The sequence below is a fragment of the Syngnathus typhle genome, linkage group LG11 (genome assembly GCF_033458585.1).
Source record: "Syngnathus typhle isolate RoL2023-S1 ecotype Sweden linkage group LG11, RoL_Styp_1.0, whole genome shotgun sequence".
NCBI classification, from domain to species: domain Eukaryota; kingdom Metazoa; phylum Chordata; class Actinopteri; order Syngnathiformes; family Syngnathidae; genus Syngnathus; species Syngnathus typhle.
Window position 1 is genome coordinate 10572338 of NC_083748.1, and position 13907 is coordinate 10586244.

Consider the following 13907-nt stretch of genomic DNA (forward strand, 5'->3'; position numbering starts at 1 on the left):
GGAAAAGCTCGTTTTGTTCATACATACACTCAAAACGGGCGGAGTAATGAGACCCATCAGAGAAATACATATTGCGTACAGAAATCCACTTCCTTATTTATAAATGTTGAGCGAAACAAGCGCACCATTTTGTTCCTGGAGAATGTAGGGTTTACGGAAACTGGTCCTAGGCGTGGCTTCGGAACTTCCGTCTTTTGCAGCGTAAAAATGGTAAGTCTCCGTTTATCTCAAGTTGATCTTTTCTTAGTTTATTTGTAATCATGCATTATTTGGCAGCATCAGACTACATCAACAGTTACCATCCTGCTTTCATATTTCTGCCAAACGTGAGGTTTGGTATCAATTAAAGTGGGTTATCTTAGTATTTTGACATTCTTGATTCATTTCCCTCATTTTGAAGCACGTATTTTATTTATAATTATCAAGAGGGTTGACATAATCAAAGTGAGTCAACATCCACATGAAATCATCAGCTTCCCTTGCATCAGAGCATTGACCTTCCTGATATTAAAATCATGTTTTTTGGTTGAACCTCAATTCTGTTGATCTCTTTTACCTTCACTTTGCTTTTGAAACGTAATATTTCATGTCACTCATCCGATTTTGTATTAAGAATGCAGACACTGACTGTGTCCAAACTGTCTTTAGACTGCGACTCTGCGTCCCTACTTAAACGCTGTGAGGGCCACCCTGCAGGCGGCCATGTGTCTGGAGAACTTCTCCTCTCAGGTGGTGGAGCGTCACAACAAGCCCGAAGTGGAAGTCAGGTATGACATTCTGCTTTGCAGAGGATTGCTACTTCCACACAAGTTTCAACCTGTGCAAACTTGCACAAGGTAGTCTCCATAGGTGGAAAAATGCTGGAGGTATGAAACTGGCTTGCTGCAGCTACTGTGCTCTCTGAAAATGAACGAGCAGTCCGACGTACTACTGCAGTTTAATTTGGGATAATTTGAGACTTTTTATTCATATCTTTGTGTTACGTCCCAGACAAATTATTGCCTTTGTTGTGGTTTCCAGGAGCAGTAAAGAGCTGCTTCTTCAGCCTGTTGTAATCAGCCGCAATGAGAAGGAGAAGGTTCTCATCGAGGGATCCATCAACTCTGTCAGGGTCAGCATTGCCGTCAAGCAGGTAATGAGCTACTTCAAATCAGTCCAGTGGAGCTTCATAAATTTCAATGACCTATAGCAAGCAGATCCATTGCCACACTTCATTACTTCACAAGGCCTCTATTAAAATTCAAAACATTAATTCTGCCTCAAATTACCTTTTTATTTTTGTCTTTCTATTTTTGGGTTCCCAAAAAATGAACTCCTTTTATTGAGCACATGATGTCAGTAGAAAGTTTTTTTTGGGGGGAGGTCCTACTTTTTTTGTGTGCTATACATTATTAAAAACAACCGTTCCAATTCTGCCACTTCAGGCTGATGAGATCGAAAAGATCCTTTGCCACAAGTTCATGCGATTCATGATGATGAGGGCAGAGAACTTCTTCATTCTGAGGAGGAAGGCAGTTGAGGTAAAAAGCACTGAGCATGGTAATTAACAAGAACGATAATGTCAACAACAAAAATCCTGCACTGAAATGTTCTGACACCTTTTCTTTCAGGGCTATGATATAAGCTTCTTGGTCACCAACTTCCACACGGAGCAAATGTACAAACACAAGCTGGTGGACTTTGTCATCCATTTCATGGAGGAAATCGACAAGGAGATCAGCGAGATGAAGCTGTCCGTTAATGCCAGAGCCCGTATCGTCGCAGAGGAGTTCCTCAAGAATGTAAGCCATGCCTTTCTACATCTTGAAAGTGATTGTCTAAACAAACACAATGAATTCCCCTAAACTAATTTTGGCTTCTTTTCCACAGTTCTGATGTCCGCCGCTTCCCACCGTCTTAACGGCCAGCCGTGAGCCAATTCTGGGTGTGCACAATCAGTGAGCCGGTGAAAGAGGACCTTGACCCCCGCTGTCTTCGTCTCGTCATCTCTGTACTCATTGATATTAGTGACTGTACATAAGGAAATACTTAGCAGTATCAATTTTCTACCACTTAGAACAAATGGCCAAATAAACAAGCAAAGGCGGGTCCTTCAAGTATTAAACACGCTGGTGTCCTCGAGTACAGAGACGATGGGTGTGTTCAAATGCAATTAAGTAGTTAGGTCTTCCGTGTACGTCGGTCCGTCTGCTCTCGTTTTCGGTTTTGTTTTCACTTACACATGCGGAAAAGTACGAAATAGTCAGCAAAATGTTGTATAAAATGAATAAAGCGCCAGTATTTCTACATTTCTGGTGGCAATGGTTTGAGTTGAGCAGCACAAATTAAACAGCTCGATTTGTTAATGATTAATTGACTGTAGCCTACTTACAATAAGAAGGAAAAAAAAACACAAAGAGCTTGTTGAAAATGTCTTCTCGTCAGCGTACAATATGGAGCAGGCATCATATTAAATACAAACATAAATTACCGGAACTAACCACGAACTCTTCAATTGGCAGTAGCACTCCAATAGTGAAGTGATCCAGCAATGTAGGTGCCATCATTTGCCAATTTAATCCGTTGAGAGAAGATTGAGTGACGCATGCTGTTAAAGAGCGACCTAACAACGAGTGCAAGGACACTGCACCTCTTCTCACTGCTGTCAGTCTTAGTTTCTCATTCAAAACAGAAAAAGAACACTGTACAGTAGACGGGCAGCCAAAATGAATCCCAATATTGTAAACCCAACAGTAAATAAAAAAGACTTTGGATACAGCCACTTCAACAGCATACATATAGAACAAACTGTATACATCAATCAGTGTAGCGGGTAGAAAAAAAAAAAAATAACATCAAGTATATTGCACACCGTTAAGATGGAGTGACAGCAGCTTTGTCACTGCTGGCTTCGCTTTCACAGTCTTTATCTGAAGACGCGGAAATCGGCGCTTCTCGCAGAGCGTTTGGTCCACAGTTAGGTTGTCCCGCTCCTTTGTTCGACAAGTCCGCCGCCGACTCCGTCTCGACTTCTTGCTGCGGACCTGCGGCTGCAAACACACCGACCGCCGTTTGAAAACAGAAAACTCCGGACAGTCCTTTGTTTCTCTTACCGGACTGAGTGCAGGACTTCATGTGTTCGGGCCAATGGGCCTGCTGACAAGGGTAATCGCAGTAGCTGGTGTTCCAGCAGCAATAAAAGATGGCCTCTTTTCGACAGTTGGCGCACCACTGTTTCTTCTTGGTCTCATCCACCGCTTGCTGCTTCTCCATCTCCGTCTGTTTCTTGGCCTCTGCCACCAAGCGCTCTTGCTCCTGCTCCAGACTTTGCCTCATCTCAGCCATTGTAAGCTCTGGACGAGATCGGTTTTAATTGGTGTCATCGAGTTGCGTTGTCCATCCTAGTGAATCGAGTTCTTACCGAGATTGTGCTTCATCTCTGACAACTCTTGCTGATGGAGCCACTGTAGTTTTTCAATTTCAATTCTAAGCCGCTTCATCTGAAAAACAAAAAAAATATATATATATTGTGTAAATTCAAAGAAATGTGTCATTAACTACTCAAAAGAGCACCTCAGCAAGCGTATTCCCTGAAGAGCTCTTGGAGAGGTCGCTGCAGATTTCAGTCACTGTACCTTTGATTGCGTCCATCATCTGGAAGAGAAAAAAGGAGTCACATTCTCTTGCAATGCGTAATCAACATTCCGAACAATGTCACATCATGACAAATATGAACAGCTCGATTAGAAATGCTTACTTTGTTCGTGTACTTGGCGATGTCCGCAGCGGCGTCTGCTGAGGCTGTGGAGATGTACTGCTCCGTTTCCATGGAGGAGGACGGAGATGATGTGCCTAATCCAGATGCTGATGCGGGACAGCCGGACACCAGGGTGACAGCTGATGCGCTCAACGCAAAACATATTGAAAAGATTCAATATGATTCCGTTTAAGATTTAAAGTCACCATTGCACACGTTTGACCTTAGCTACCTTTGATGGACTGTCTGGTGTGGGAACGTGTGCTTTGCGAAGACGGCTGTGCAGAAAACGCCGATGCCGAGCTGTTGTCTTGAATTTGCGCGGCTGCCACCGGCTGCTGGCCTTGCTGCTGACGCAGGAGCCATTTCTGCGAGGAGTTCTGGGGCTTGCCGCTGGGATTCCACACGGTGGCGCTGTGCCCTCCAGGCGCAGTCTCTCGAGGCAGCAGGGGGCGCTGTTTCTTCAATCCCGGGGTGGCGGAGGCTGAAGATGAGGACGAAGAGGGCGGAGTTGCCGGGGCGTTGGAGACGGTGGCGAGGCTGACGTTGGCGGCAATCATGCTGACGGGAATGGCCATCGGGGACTGCGAGGCAACGCTGGAGGGTGTGGAAGGGGTTGTGCTGCTTTGAGACGGGAATGTTGAAGGGGTCAGGGATTTACCTTCAAGAGGAAATGGATGGGTTACGTAAGAATTGAAGAAGTCACACTTATATGGTCAGCAACATCTCACCTTCAGGTTTACTAGCACATGACTCTTTAGCATTAGCGCTGTCTTTTTTACGTCTCTTCCTCTCCCTTTTCCCTTGGTCCTCCCCAAGGTCAATAACCAGCTCCCCCTCGGAGTCAGAATCCTCCACGGGCGCATTTTGCTTCATATCTTCTTTCACTTGTCCCTTCTCCCTGGACACGGGCAATGGTGGAGGGGATTTGGTCTTCTCCGGACCATCTTTCTCCAGAAGTTTTTCTTGAGCCGGCGTCTCTGACTGCATTGAGCTAACATCCTCTGCTGTGGGCTCAGACAGCAGAGGCATGTTGGCCTTTGGTGATGATTGCTCCTGGTCTCTACTCTTGTTCTGGGCTTCGTCAGTGCGTGTAGCATCCTGGGAATCTTCAACCTTGGGTGCTTCGTCACTGCCGTACTCGGTGTCACTTGAGTCGGATTTACCCTCGGAGTCCTCAGTGTCGCTGTGCTCCACAGCTTTGTACGCCTCCGAAGAGATTTCATTTATACCTGCCCAAACAGGAAACAAAGCAATATTACCAAAGCAGAATATCAAATGGACGCATGTGCTCGAACGTTGACGGACCGAGCTGCGCTTTACAGCTTTCGATGGTTTTGTCCAAGTTGGTCTGGAAACGGCTCTTGAGCTGCCTTTTTGGAGAGGTGAGAACAGGGGTGGCCCCTAGCTTCTGCAGAACCGTTTCACTGAGTTCCTTTAGATCCATTTCTGCTTTACTTCGATCTGGAAGGATGTTAAATGAATTCCAATGATCATGACCGACAGGTGTCAAAGGTGTGAGTGATCGACTCACCTAGATTGAGATTCAAAATGCTTCCCGTCAGCTGTGTCTTCTCTTGTTTGGTGTTGCCAGGAGATTGCGAATGTAAAGATTTGGTGCTGTCGGACAAATGCTCAACTTGACTTGGTCGAGGATGAGTTGGTGACACTGCAAGGAGGTGTTGAACCAAAAATAAGGATGAAAGGTCTCCTGTATGATTCTAGATAACCGAAATAACGGCCGCAGTACCTGTGCAGTCCATTGACTCTTCTCCGACACTTCCCTGGCTGTTTACGGCCTTCCCGTGGGACTTGTCTGTTGTGTCCTCGCCGTCTGAACCCGTATGAGCGGAAGAATTGGTGCTCACGGGGGAGCGAGGCCCGTCGCCGAGAGGTGGCCGACGGCCCGTCACGATCCCTCCGACGCCAGACAACACGGCCCGGGATAGCGAGATCTTGGGCGATGCGGTCATGTCAAAGCTCAACTTGATCTTTTCCTGTTTCTCCGCCTTGAAAGGGGTTGACGAGGGGTCCTGCAGCATTTGAAAGCTGTTGTCGTGAGTGTAGGGTGTCCTGAAGGGGGCGTAGTTAAAGACACCAAACTTCTTCCTCATGTTCTCCACATAGACTTCCATCTCTTGCATGGCGCTGTTGAAGATGCTTTTAGTCTTCTTCACGGAGAAGGGAATCTCTTTGGACATGAGGTAACAATTATTTAAAGGCACCCAAGCCCTAAAAGAGTGAACACGCGTGTCATCATGTGACCTGTTAGTGACACCAAATCGAGTTTGGAACGGAGACAAAGTCAAAGGTGAAGCGCAAAAGATGGCAACCTGTCATGCTGACCAAAGAAGCGAGCATCCACCTGTCCGTCTTTGTCACGCAGAGCTTTGGCGGGCCAAAAGGGGAAACCTTTCAATTTAGCCCATACCAGAGGGTGAGGGTTACCCTGTAAATAAATAAAAAAAATAGTCAACCTTGAGCGAGAATGTTGAAAGTGCTGCACAAACAAAGCAAAAGATAAACAAGTCCAACTCACGCAGGGTTCACAGAACCAGTTCTCTCTCTTTTGGCAAGCAGACAGATAACACTCAGGACAGACTTCAATCTCATTCATCTGTATTAAAAAAAAAAAAAAAAGAGAGAAAATTTCATTTGAAGACTCAATCGCTGAAAAATCATCTCCACGACAAAAAAAAAAAAAATGACACAGACCGCATATTCACCTCATGTTCACAGATCTTGACGATAACTTTAGCTGTGGCTGTCAGTTTGTGGTTGCCTACAAAATATAAATGACATTTTTCATGTTATTGTTTCCGAAATACAATCTATTATGATTTGCTTTTTATAATATCGAGGCTCAAATACGCAACACACCTCCGTTGTATATGATGCAGTTATGCAAAATCCACTTGACATCTGCCAAGAAGGCCTCCGTGCAGCCGTACATTTTCTTTTTGATGTTCTGCGTCACAGACGGAAAACAAAAGTTTTCATATGAGAGCTGATCAGTGATGCAGGATTAAAATCGACTTTTTTTTTTTTTTTTTTAATAACCTTCTCAAGAGTGCAAAGGTCCATTGGGTGAAATATATATTCGGCGTAGTCCGGGTGCTGTTCGAGCGAAACGGGTTTCTGGAAGAGCTCCGTCTTTAAAATTGAGCAAAGAGAAAAAGGTCTCACGTTAGATTCCACACACGCACACAATTTCCGCAAATAATTCCCCACTGATGACCACAACTGTCATGCTACTACTATCCACTAAAAGCGGCATCAAACAAAAGCAGCACAAGCAGTCAGGGGAGAAATCAAGACAGGGACTTGTTAGTGGTGTAATTATTACCCAATTAAAAGTCTTTCTCTGCGTGGAAGCTGCGTGGGGAGAGCGAGATGACAAGCGGGGATGATCCTGAAAGAGAGTGAAAGGGGCAGCTGTATCCTCACGACCGGCTTGCATATTTACTCACATGGTTCCGAGCCGTGACACAGGCCCGCTGTACTTCAATGTTTGGGAATGTCAGATGAGTTCTCGCATGCAAATTAATAACGTCTCATGCCCGAGCAATAGAGGACAGCCTTTAGGTGAAGATGAGACTAAGATGGTCGTAAAAAAAGCTCGCGATGCCGACTTGCCAGGTGGTAGAAATCAATGAGAATGAAGAAGTCATTTTGACTCCAATAGCGGCGGACCGTTTAGCTAGCAGGAGATCCCCCAAGGAGAAGGTGATAGCAGAAATACTTACGCCTGGTTGTTTCATCTTCTGAAGAGCAAACTTGAGGAGGTAAGACAGCTGCTCAATAGTCAGCAGTGTCATGGCTTTGCTCTGAGTCTCGATACATTCAGCAACTGTTATTTTCTGAAAAGAATTGAGAGAAAAATAGGGCTCCTTACTCGATGTCCGAAATTTTGCTTCCCGACATCCTTACACTCGGCATATTTCTGCTGGAGTACCTCACACTCCGGACAGAACCAGTCGCCCTCAGGCTCGTCTGGTAGTTTGAGGCACTTGGCGTGGTACACCCTGGGGCAGAGCTCACAGCAGAGCACCTGACCCTCACGGTGGCACAACCAGCAGTAGAAGTCGTTCCTGCCGTCCTGCGGTACAACATCAACAGGATCTGTGGTGAGTGCCGGCTGCTTGGCATAGTAAAAGGGGCCATGTCTTAGTTCGGACTGCAACGCAGGCAAAAGAAACACAAAGGTTGGGGGAGGTCAAAATCAGGCCGTGTTGAAGGAAGCCAAGCAGAGATGCACAATGACAACAAAAGGTGGGGGGGGGGGATGATGGGAATATTCTGCACAACTATTTGAACTGCAACAAGGTTCCAAGGGTGATCTGATTATTTTGTTGGTTACCTGGTCTTTGGTGCTGCCAACAGCACCTGGTTTCTTCTTCTTTTTCACCGGGCTGGGGGAGGTGTCAGCAGACGAGTGACCATTTGATGAGTGGGAGGGACTTGGCATCTTTCGTTTCTGGGTCGTCCGCTCCGTCGAGCCTGCGTCTTGTGTTGCGGGTGACAGTTTGATATGAGTCAGTTACGGTTCCGTGATGGCCTAGTTAAGGTCGCATTCCGTTATGGTCAGAGTACGCTTGACTTGTATGATTATTCCACCCAGGAAAAAAAAAAAAGAGTTTACCAGTGATTAAATCATCAAAACTCATGCCGATGTCTGTAAAGTTCTGACCACAATTACAAATCAATATAATACAATGGTATACAAATGATCATTTAAAATAAAACAATACAAAAGTTTTATATAATGAAGGTTTCATCCACACCTTTAGATCGCATTGAGCTTTCCATTTTCTCTGTTGGAGGGTCAGCCTTCTTTATTTCAACTGCTGCAATGTAGACAAGAGTGTTAATGCAGTAGCGATAAATATCACATTGCGAAAATCACAGAGTGCCAGGCAGCCATCCATACTAAAGGCGAAAAAAAAAGAGACATGGCGTTATATTGTGGCAGGTCATTTTCTGAATCAGAACAATTTTCTGCTTGTTAAGTGATGCCTAAAACCGATCAGTCCATCACAACTGGTAGCGGGAGTGAGCACATTAATTATCTGTAATGTTTGTATCACGCTTGCCTATGTGATGAGAAAGCCAGCATGGGCTTTGACTTTATGGATTATTTTCCAGTGGCTTTGGTCATCTCCTATTTGCGTAATAATGCTGATAGGCCCAGAACCACAGAAAATTGTAACACGTGTCAATATGAACGGGCAGCCTCAAATGAGTCAAGTGAACCGATGTCTATCTGCGCGGTCTTCAATCGAGATTCAATATTGCCGATAAGTGGGAGACCAGATAGAAACAAGCAGCACTCTGGCAACAGAAGACAATGGAAGAGAAACGGAATGTTGTGGCGCGATAACACAATGAAAAAGAGATGTACAGTGGCCATCAGGTATTTATTGTCAGTATCAGTCAACCTGTTTTGGAGGCAGCGTGACGTCATTGCTATTGTTGTTTACAGGCTTTCTGTCAAGAGAGCAGAGCTTTTTTTTTTTTCTTCCTCTCTTTTCAAATCTTCTTCCCCAAGCACTCTCCCCCTCCCTCCTCCTCGGACGTGATGATGCGTCTGCCATGAACACAGACCATACACAAAGACAGAGAGTGAAAAGACATTGTGGCCTTCTCGACCACACTGTCCGGACTATCTTACAGAATGATGTCACGTCTAGTTCAGGAATACAGCAACAGTCGACGACAATGAGATTCAAATACATGACACCAAATTCGATGGCAGAAATAAAACAAGTGTTCACATCCATGCTTCAATGAAGGAAATCAACAGCATGCCTTCCGTTCCTACTCACATCATGAATTCTTCAGCCTATTTTTTTGTAACTCTTTTCAATGATAGAGGGCGTTGTGAAATGAGGGAAACGATGGTTCCAAGTATCCCAGAAGGCCTCCTCTCTCCCCGCTGCTTCCTCCAGCGATTGTCAATCTTTAACCTCGGCTGCAAGCGCCCGATTGGTTTGAGCGCCACTCCGAGGTACCCGATTGGACGGCCGGCTCAATGTACCACATAAGCTTTTCTGCTTCTCAATCTCCTCGGCTACACTGCTGCAATGCAGAGAGAACCGCTCGCCCGCTATTCTTTGCGACCGAGACTCTCCCCCCCCCCCCATTAAAGCACGCAAAGGGCCATGGGCACGTGAAATGCAGCGCTAAGAGCAAGACGGCGAGCGGATCGGCGCCTCTCCTCTCTGTGCTCTCGAAGGTATACGGCATCCATTTTGATGAGGCTTTCTCTCCCCCTCCACACACAAAACAAGTCCACACGGCACCAGTTGAAAACAAGGAGCACATGCGGGTTATTATCACCCCCCCCCCTCTTCCACTGAGGAACATTGAAAGCTTGACATTTTCTCCATATTTCCAAGGAGACTGTCGGCACTCCCAAATTAGAAATAGGCTATCAAACCGAATCTCATCCAGCCCTCAGTGACAGTTTAAGTGAGAGCAGAAGCGGTCGAGCGGTAGACAAAATGCAAATTTGATCATCAAACCAGGAAATGAAAGGTAGTAGCAGAAAACAAAACACAAGTGGTGGGTGGGGTGAAGTGGAGTGATTCTTTCAGTCAATAGAGAGTGAGCTTGAGCTCAGGTCAAGCATTAAGCAAGGCTATATAACCAGGCCGGAGTGTCTGGACTGGAGGTCTGAATCACACAATTTTTACATCTGCCAGCAAAATAACATTTGACAGGACGATGGAGGCTAAAAGAGAATCTCGCAAGTCAGAGCTCAACACTGCATGATTTCCCGCACACACAGAGCAAACCAGCAACCTAAATATACATAGAAAGAAGATTCTGCCAAACCTGTTTGGCCCTCAGACGGGTTTTCGAAAACAGGGATGAGATGAGATTTCACTGCAGTGCCTGTTGAGAGGGAATCCTTCCCTTCTTCTTTCCTCCCGCTTGCATACAAGTAGCAGTGTGCCTGGAGCAGAGGGACAGAAAGGGGAAGTTCTCCAAAATGGCTGACGCTCAGAAGCAGAGAACACCGGGAGGCAGTGCACGTTAGGCTTCGGCTATTCCTCGTACGTGCTCTGTAGATCATTTGTACTTTACAACACGAGCCTGAAAGTGGCGAGCGGCTTATAGAATTAGGCTTGTTTCGGAGAGGAACTTTCTGCGAATGAGCAAAGTACTGCTCGATTGTTTTTCCCACTGAGGTTTGTTTGATATACAATTGCCGTTGGTGGCTGCGCGGCCGTCCTGCTCTGACGCCACTTTGAGGCCTAAATTAAACTTGCCGTGCTGTCACTTTACCATCTGTTAATTCCTTCGGGGTGTCCCCTTTGCGACGGTGGCCGTCTCTCCCATTCGGAATGCCTCAACAGGCCCGCAGCCTTGACGACACAGAAGGGAGGTTAGAATACTCTGAGCAGGTGGCTCCAAATTGGACATGGACATTAGCTGCGTTTGTGTGGTACAAGTACAATGTCATGCTCATCTTTGCAGCTTCAATTCTAGAATGTGTTGTGAAAAAAAGATTGCTTCCCCTCCCCCGGTTTTCAGGGCACAGCTCATATCCGGCTGATGCTTTAACAACAGAGGAATATTAATGAAAGAATGAAAATGCTGCTTACCTCTATGGATGCATGTCTAACAATTCTGTGTGATATGTCAATGCTTATTACAACATGGAGGACAGACAGCCCCTCAGCCTGCTCTCAGCAGCACCGCCACGCTCAAGCTGTCCTGGGTGCAGCTCTCATGAAAAGCAAATGCTGACTGGACAGACACGCTGGCAAAATGGAAGACAGATGCCGATTGGCTGTTGCGCTTCCTGGATGCCAGTCTTTTGTTGAGACGGAACCACCACAAGATACGGCTGAAACACACACAAGGCTTTCAAAGATATTGTTCAAGATAATGTCAGGAAAAAAAAAAGCCTGGGTCAATATCCACCACCTTTAATTGAACTAACAATAAAAACATAATGTGTTCTTTCAATTAAAAATAACAGTTTGGTGATGCATTTGAGCTGTATGCTATCAACAATATGCTAATAAATCATTCCGGGAAACCTGACCCTTTCCCTTTGTGTAGCCAGTCGAGTAGGAAACCAAGAGGACTGGCCTCATAGCTCAGTGGTTAGAGCACTGGTCTTGTAAACCAGGGGTCGCGAGTTCAATTCTCGCTGGGGCCTAAATATTTTAAGGTTTCACTGTGTATGAGTGTCGCCATTGACTTTATAAAGGAGCTTTGCCCAAAGGCTTGAGTTGTTTGCAAGCAAAGATGGGTGAGGTTCAGCATTCCAATCCTTGATCATGCAAAACCTCCTAGCACAAACCAGATCCAACAAACCACTCGATTGGACTGCTGCTGCATTTGATTTGTTCTTTTTGCCCCATTAAATACCCACTGGCCAATTTTCCAAATATGATATTGTCAACATACAGTCAAACCTCTACGATTGCTTAAACATGAGAATTTTTCAACATACGATGTGAAATATTTGACTCAACATGATTGTCCTACAATTAAAACAGGAAAACACAAGTGCGGAATGCATCTGAGTGATCTTGCGAAATAATATGGCCGTAAAAACGTGTCAACAATTTCGACGGTCATTAAGCAGAAGGAAGGCCTCAAAGCGGTCAAGCCATCACATCATCTCTAAACGTCGCAGCACTACCTTGGAAGAGATTGCTAGGATGCATAAACGACAAGCAGATTGTCGGCAAAACGATCACTGAAACCATCATATGTGAGAAGGCCAATGACATATATTGCGTCATGCTAAGGTTATGTAAGTTAGATCAAATATATATATATATAATATAAAAATAAAAACAAAAATGAGCTAAGTTAGTTTGAAGTTTACATATTATAAGTTACAGTAAGTTACGGTGTGTGTCTAAGGTACAGTGACAATAAACACCCCTTTTTATTGATTATTTTTTGTAATTTAGTTTTCTTTACATCTCTACTCTGATATAATACATTTGTTTTATTCCTATGTAATTATCTGCAGTATTTATTAAGGAGTTTTTTTTGGTTGTGGAACGAATTAAACCAATTACAGTGTATTCTTATGGGCATATTTGATCCAACATACAACTATTTTAACATATAAAGTAAATTAAATTCGTATGTAGAGGTTTGACTGTATTCTTTTAAAATATTGAAATTCAGAATTAGAGATACCTACAGGGTTAGGACGTCAGTTGGACATTTGGATATTATGGAGCCTCAAATTTAGAGCTGGAGCCTATTGCAGCTGAATTCTGGCAAGAGAAGTAAGTCAACATCCTATAGCCAGGGACATATAGACAAACAGCCACGAACAATTTAGTCTATAATTAACCTAACATGCATGTGTTAGGAATGTGGAAGGGGCAGGAGTAACCAGACAAAACCTGCACAGGCTCAACATGCAACCTCCACTGAAGAACGTCGAAACTGAGACTCAAAGCTTGAACTTTATGACTAATAGGCAGACATGCATTGTACCATTCTGCCTTTTTACCGTTACGAACTAAATAAATATTTTTTTAATCTTTTTTTTTCCATATTAGTGCAATGCACGATGTCAGCTTATTTATACCAAGCCTCCTTTTCTACTACCTTGAACATGCTTTTATTTTTTAGTTGTGATGTAAATAGTAATTATTACGTTGTTGTTGTATTTTGGCCTTTTATTATAAATCAGCATCTTCGGGAAGTTGACTATGCACTATGACTACTAATTAGCAGGGCCACACGCTCGTATTTACGCAATCGGATACATTCACTATATAAAAACGCAAAGTTTAGACCTAATTCATAATAGGAATGACGTTCGTCCACTCATATGTTTGCTATTTTGTGTTAATTTATCATACCATGTGCTCTCTCGACGCAGATTCAGGTTGTGACGTCAGGCCTGGGTGACGTCTTTGTAAAGAATATTATACGCCTCAAGATGGCGCTGTCGTTAGTCATTCGCCGTCTTGTAAGATTTAATACTGTGGCCGGGTGACAACACTATGACTTTTTTTTGTCATAAATGTGAGAAATATAAAGAGATATGGCACGTCGTTATTCACAATGTAGTTCACAGTGTAGCGAGTCATATAACAATCAGATTGAAGGAAAATATAACGTAAAACGTTGAGAAATGGAACCTATATTTTGTACAATACCAACGTGATCGTTGTACTTT

General features: G+C 44.4%; 2 protein-coding genes and 1 non-coding gene across 10 annotated transcripts; 2 read left to right on the plus strand and 1 right to left on the minus strand.

Moving 5' to 3' along the window:
- Positions 1-63: 63 nt before the first annotated feature.
- LOC133162816 (actin-related protein 2/3 complex subunit 4-like) lies at positions 64-2288 on the plus strand. Its single transcript, XM_061292266.1, has 6 exons — positions 64-210; positions 649-767; positions 1021-1132; positions 1425-1520; positions 1611-1781; positions 1870-2288. Exons 1-6 carry the CDS (start codon positions 208-210, stop codon positions 1873-1875), a joined length of 507 nt encoding a protein of 168 aa, XP_061148250.1. The 5' UTR covers positions 64-207; the 3' UTR covers positions 1876-2288.
- LOC133162813 (MYND-type zinc finger-containing chromatin reader ZMYND8-like) lies at positions 648-11568 on the minus strand. 8 transcript variants are annotated; one of them, XM_061292261.1, is made up of 24 exons: positions 11347-11563; positions 11027-11106; positions 10574-10694; positions 9175-9323; positions 8521-8583; positions 8097-8242; positions 7692-7913; positions 7483-7596; positions 7083-7148; positions 6797-6889; positions 6617-6704; positions 6463-6518; positions 6276-6353; positions 6070-6185; positions 5487-5968; positions 5271-5405; positions 5045-5200; positions 4468-4968; positions 3969-4397; positions 3737-3876; positions 3553-3633; positions 3401-3479; positions 3093-3332; positions 648-3029 (listed from the first exon to the last, which is right to left on the minus strand). In XM_061292261.1, the coding sequence occupies exons 5-24, from the start codon at positions 8543-8545 to the stop codon at positions 2854-2856; spliced, it is 3423 nt and encodes a 1140-aa protein (XP_061148245.1). In that variant the 5' UTR covers positions 8546-8583; positions 9175-9323; positions 10574-10694; positions 11027-11106; positions 11347-11563; the 3' UTR covers positions 648-2853. The 8 variants fall into 8 exon arrangements, 7 of the variants coding, with proteins under 7 accessions (XP_061148245.1, XP_061148243.1, XP_061148241.1 ...); XM_061292259.1 differs by lacking the exon at positions 9175-9323 and having other exon boundaries at positions 7692-7835; positions 11347-11564; XM_061292257.1 differs by lacking the exon at positions 9175-9323.
- Positions 11569-11836: 268 nt separating this feature from the next.
- trnat-ugu (transfer RNA threonine (anticodon UGU)) lies at positions 11837-11909 on the plus strand. The gene has a single exon. It is a non-coding gene; the product is annotated as a tRNA-Thr (tRNA).
- The last annotated feature ends 1998 nt before the right edge of the window (positions 11910-13907 follow it).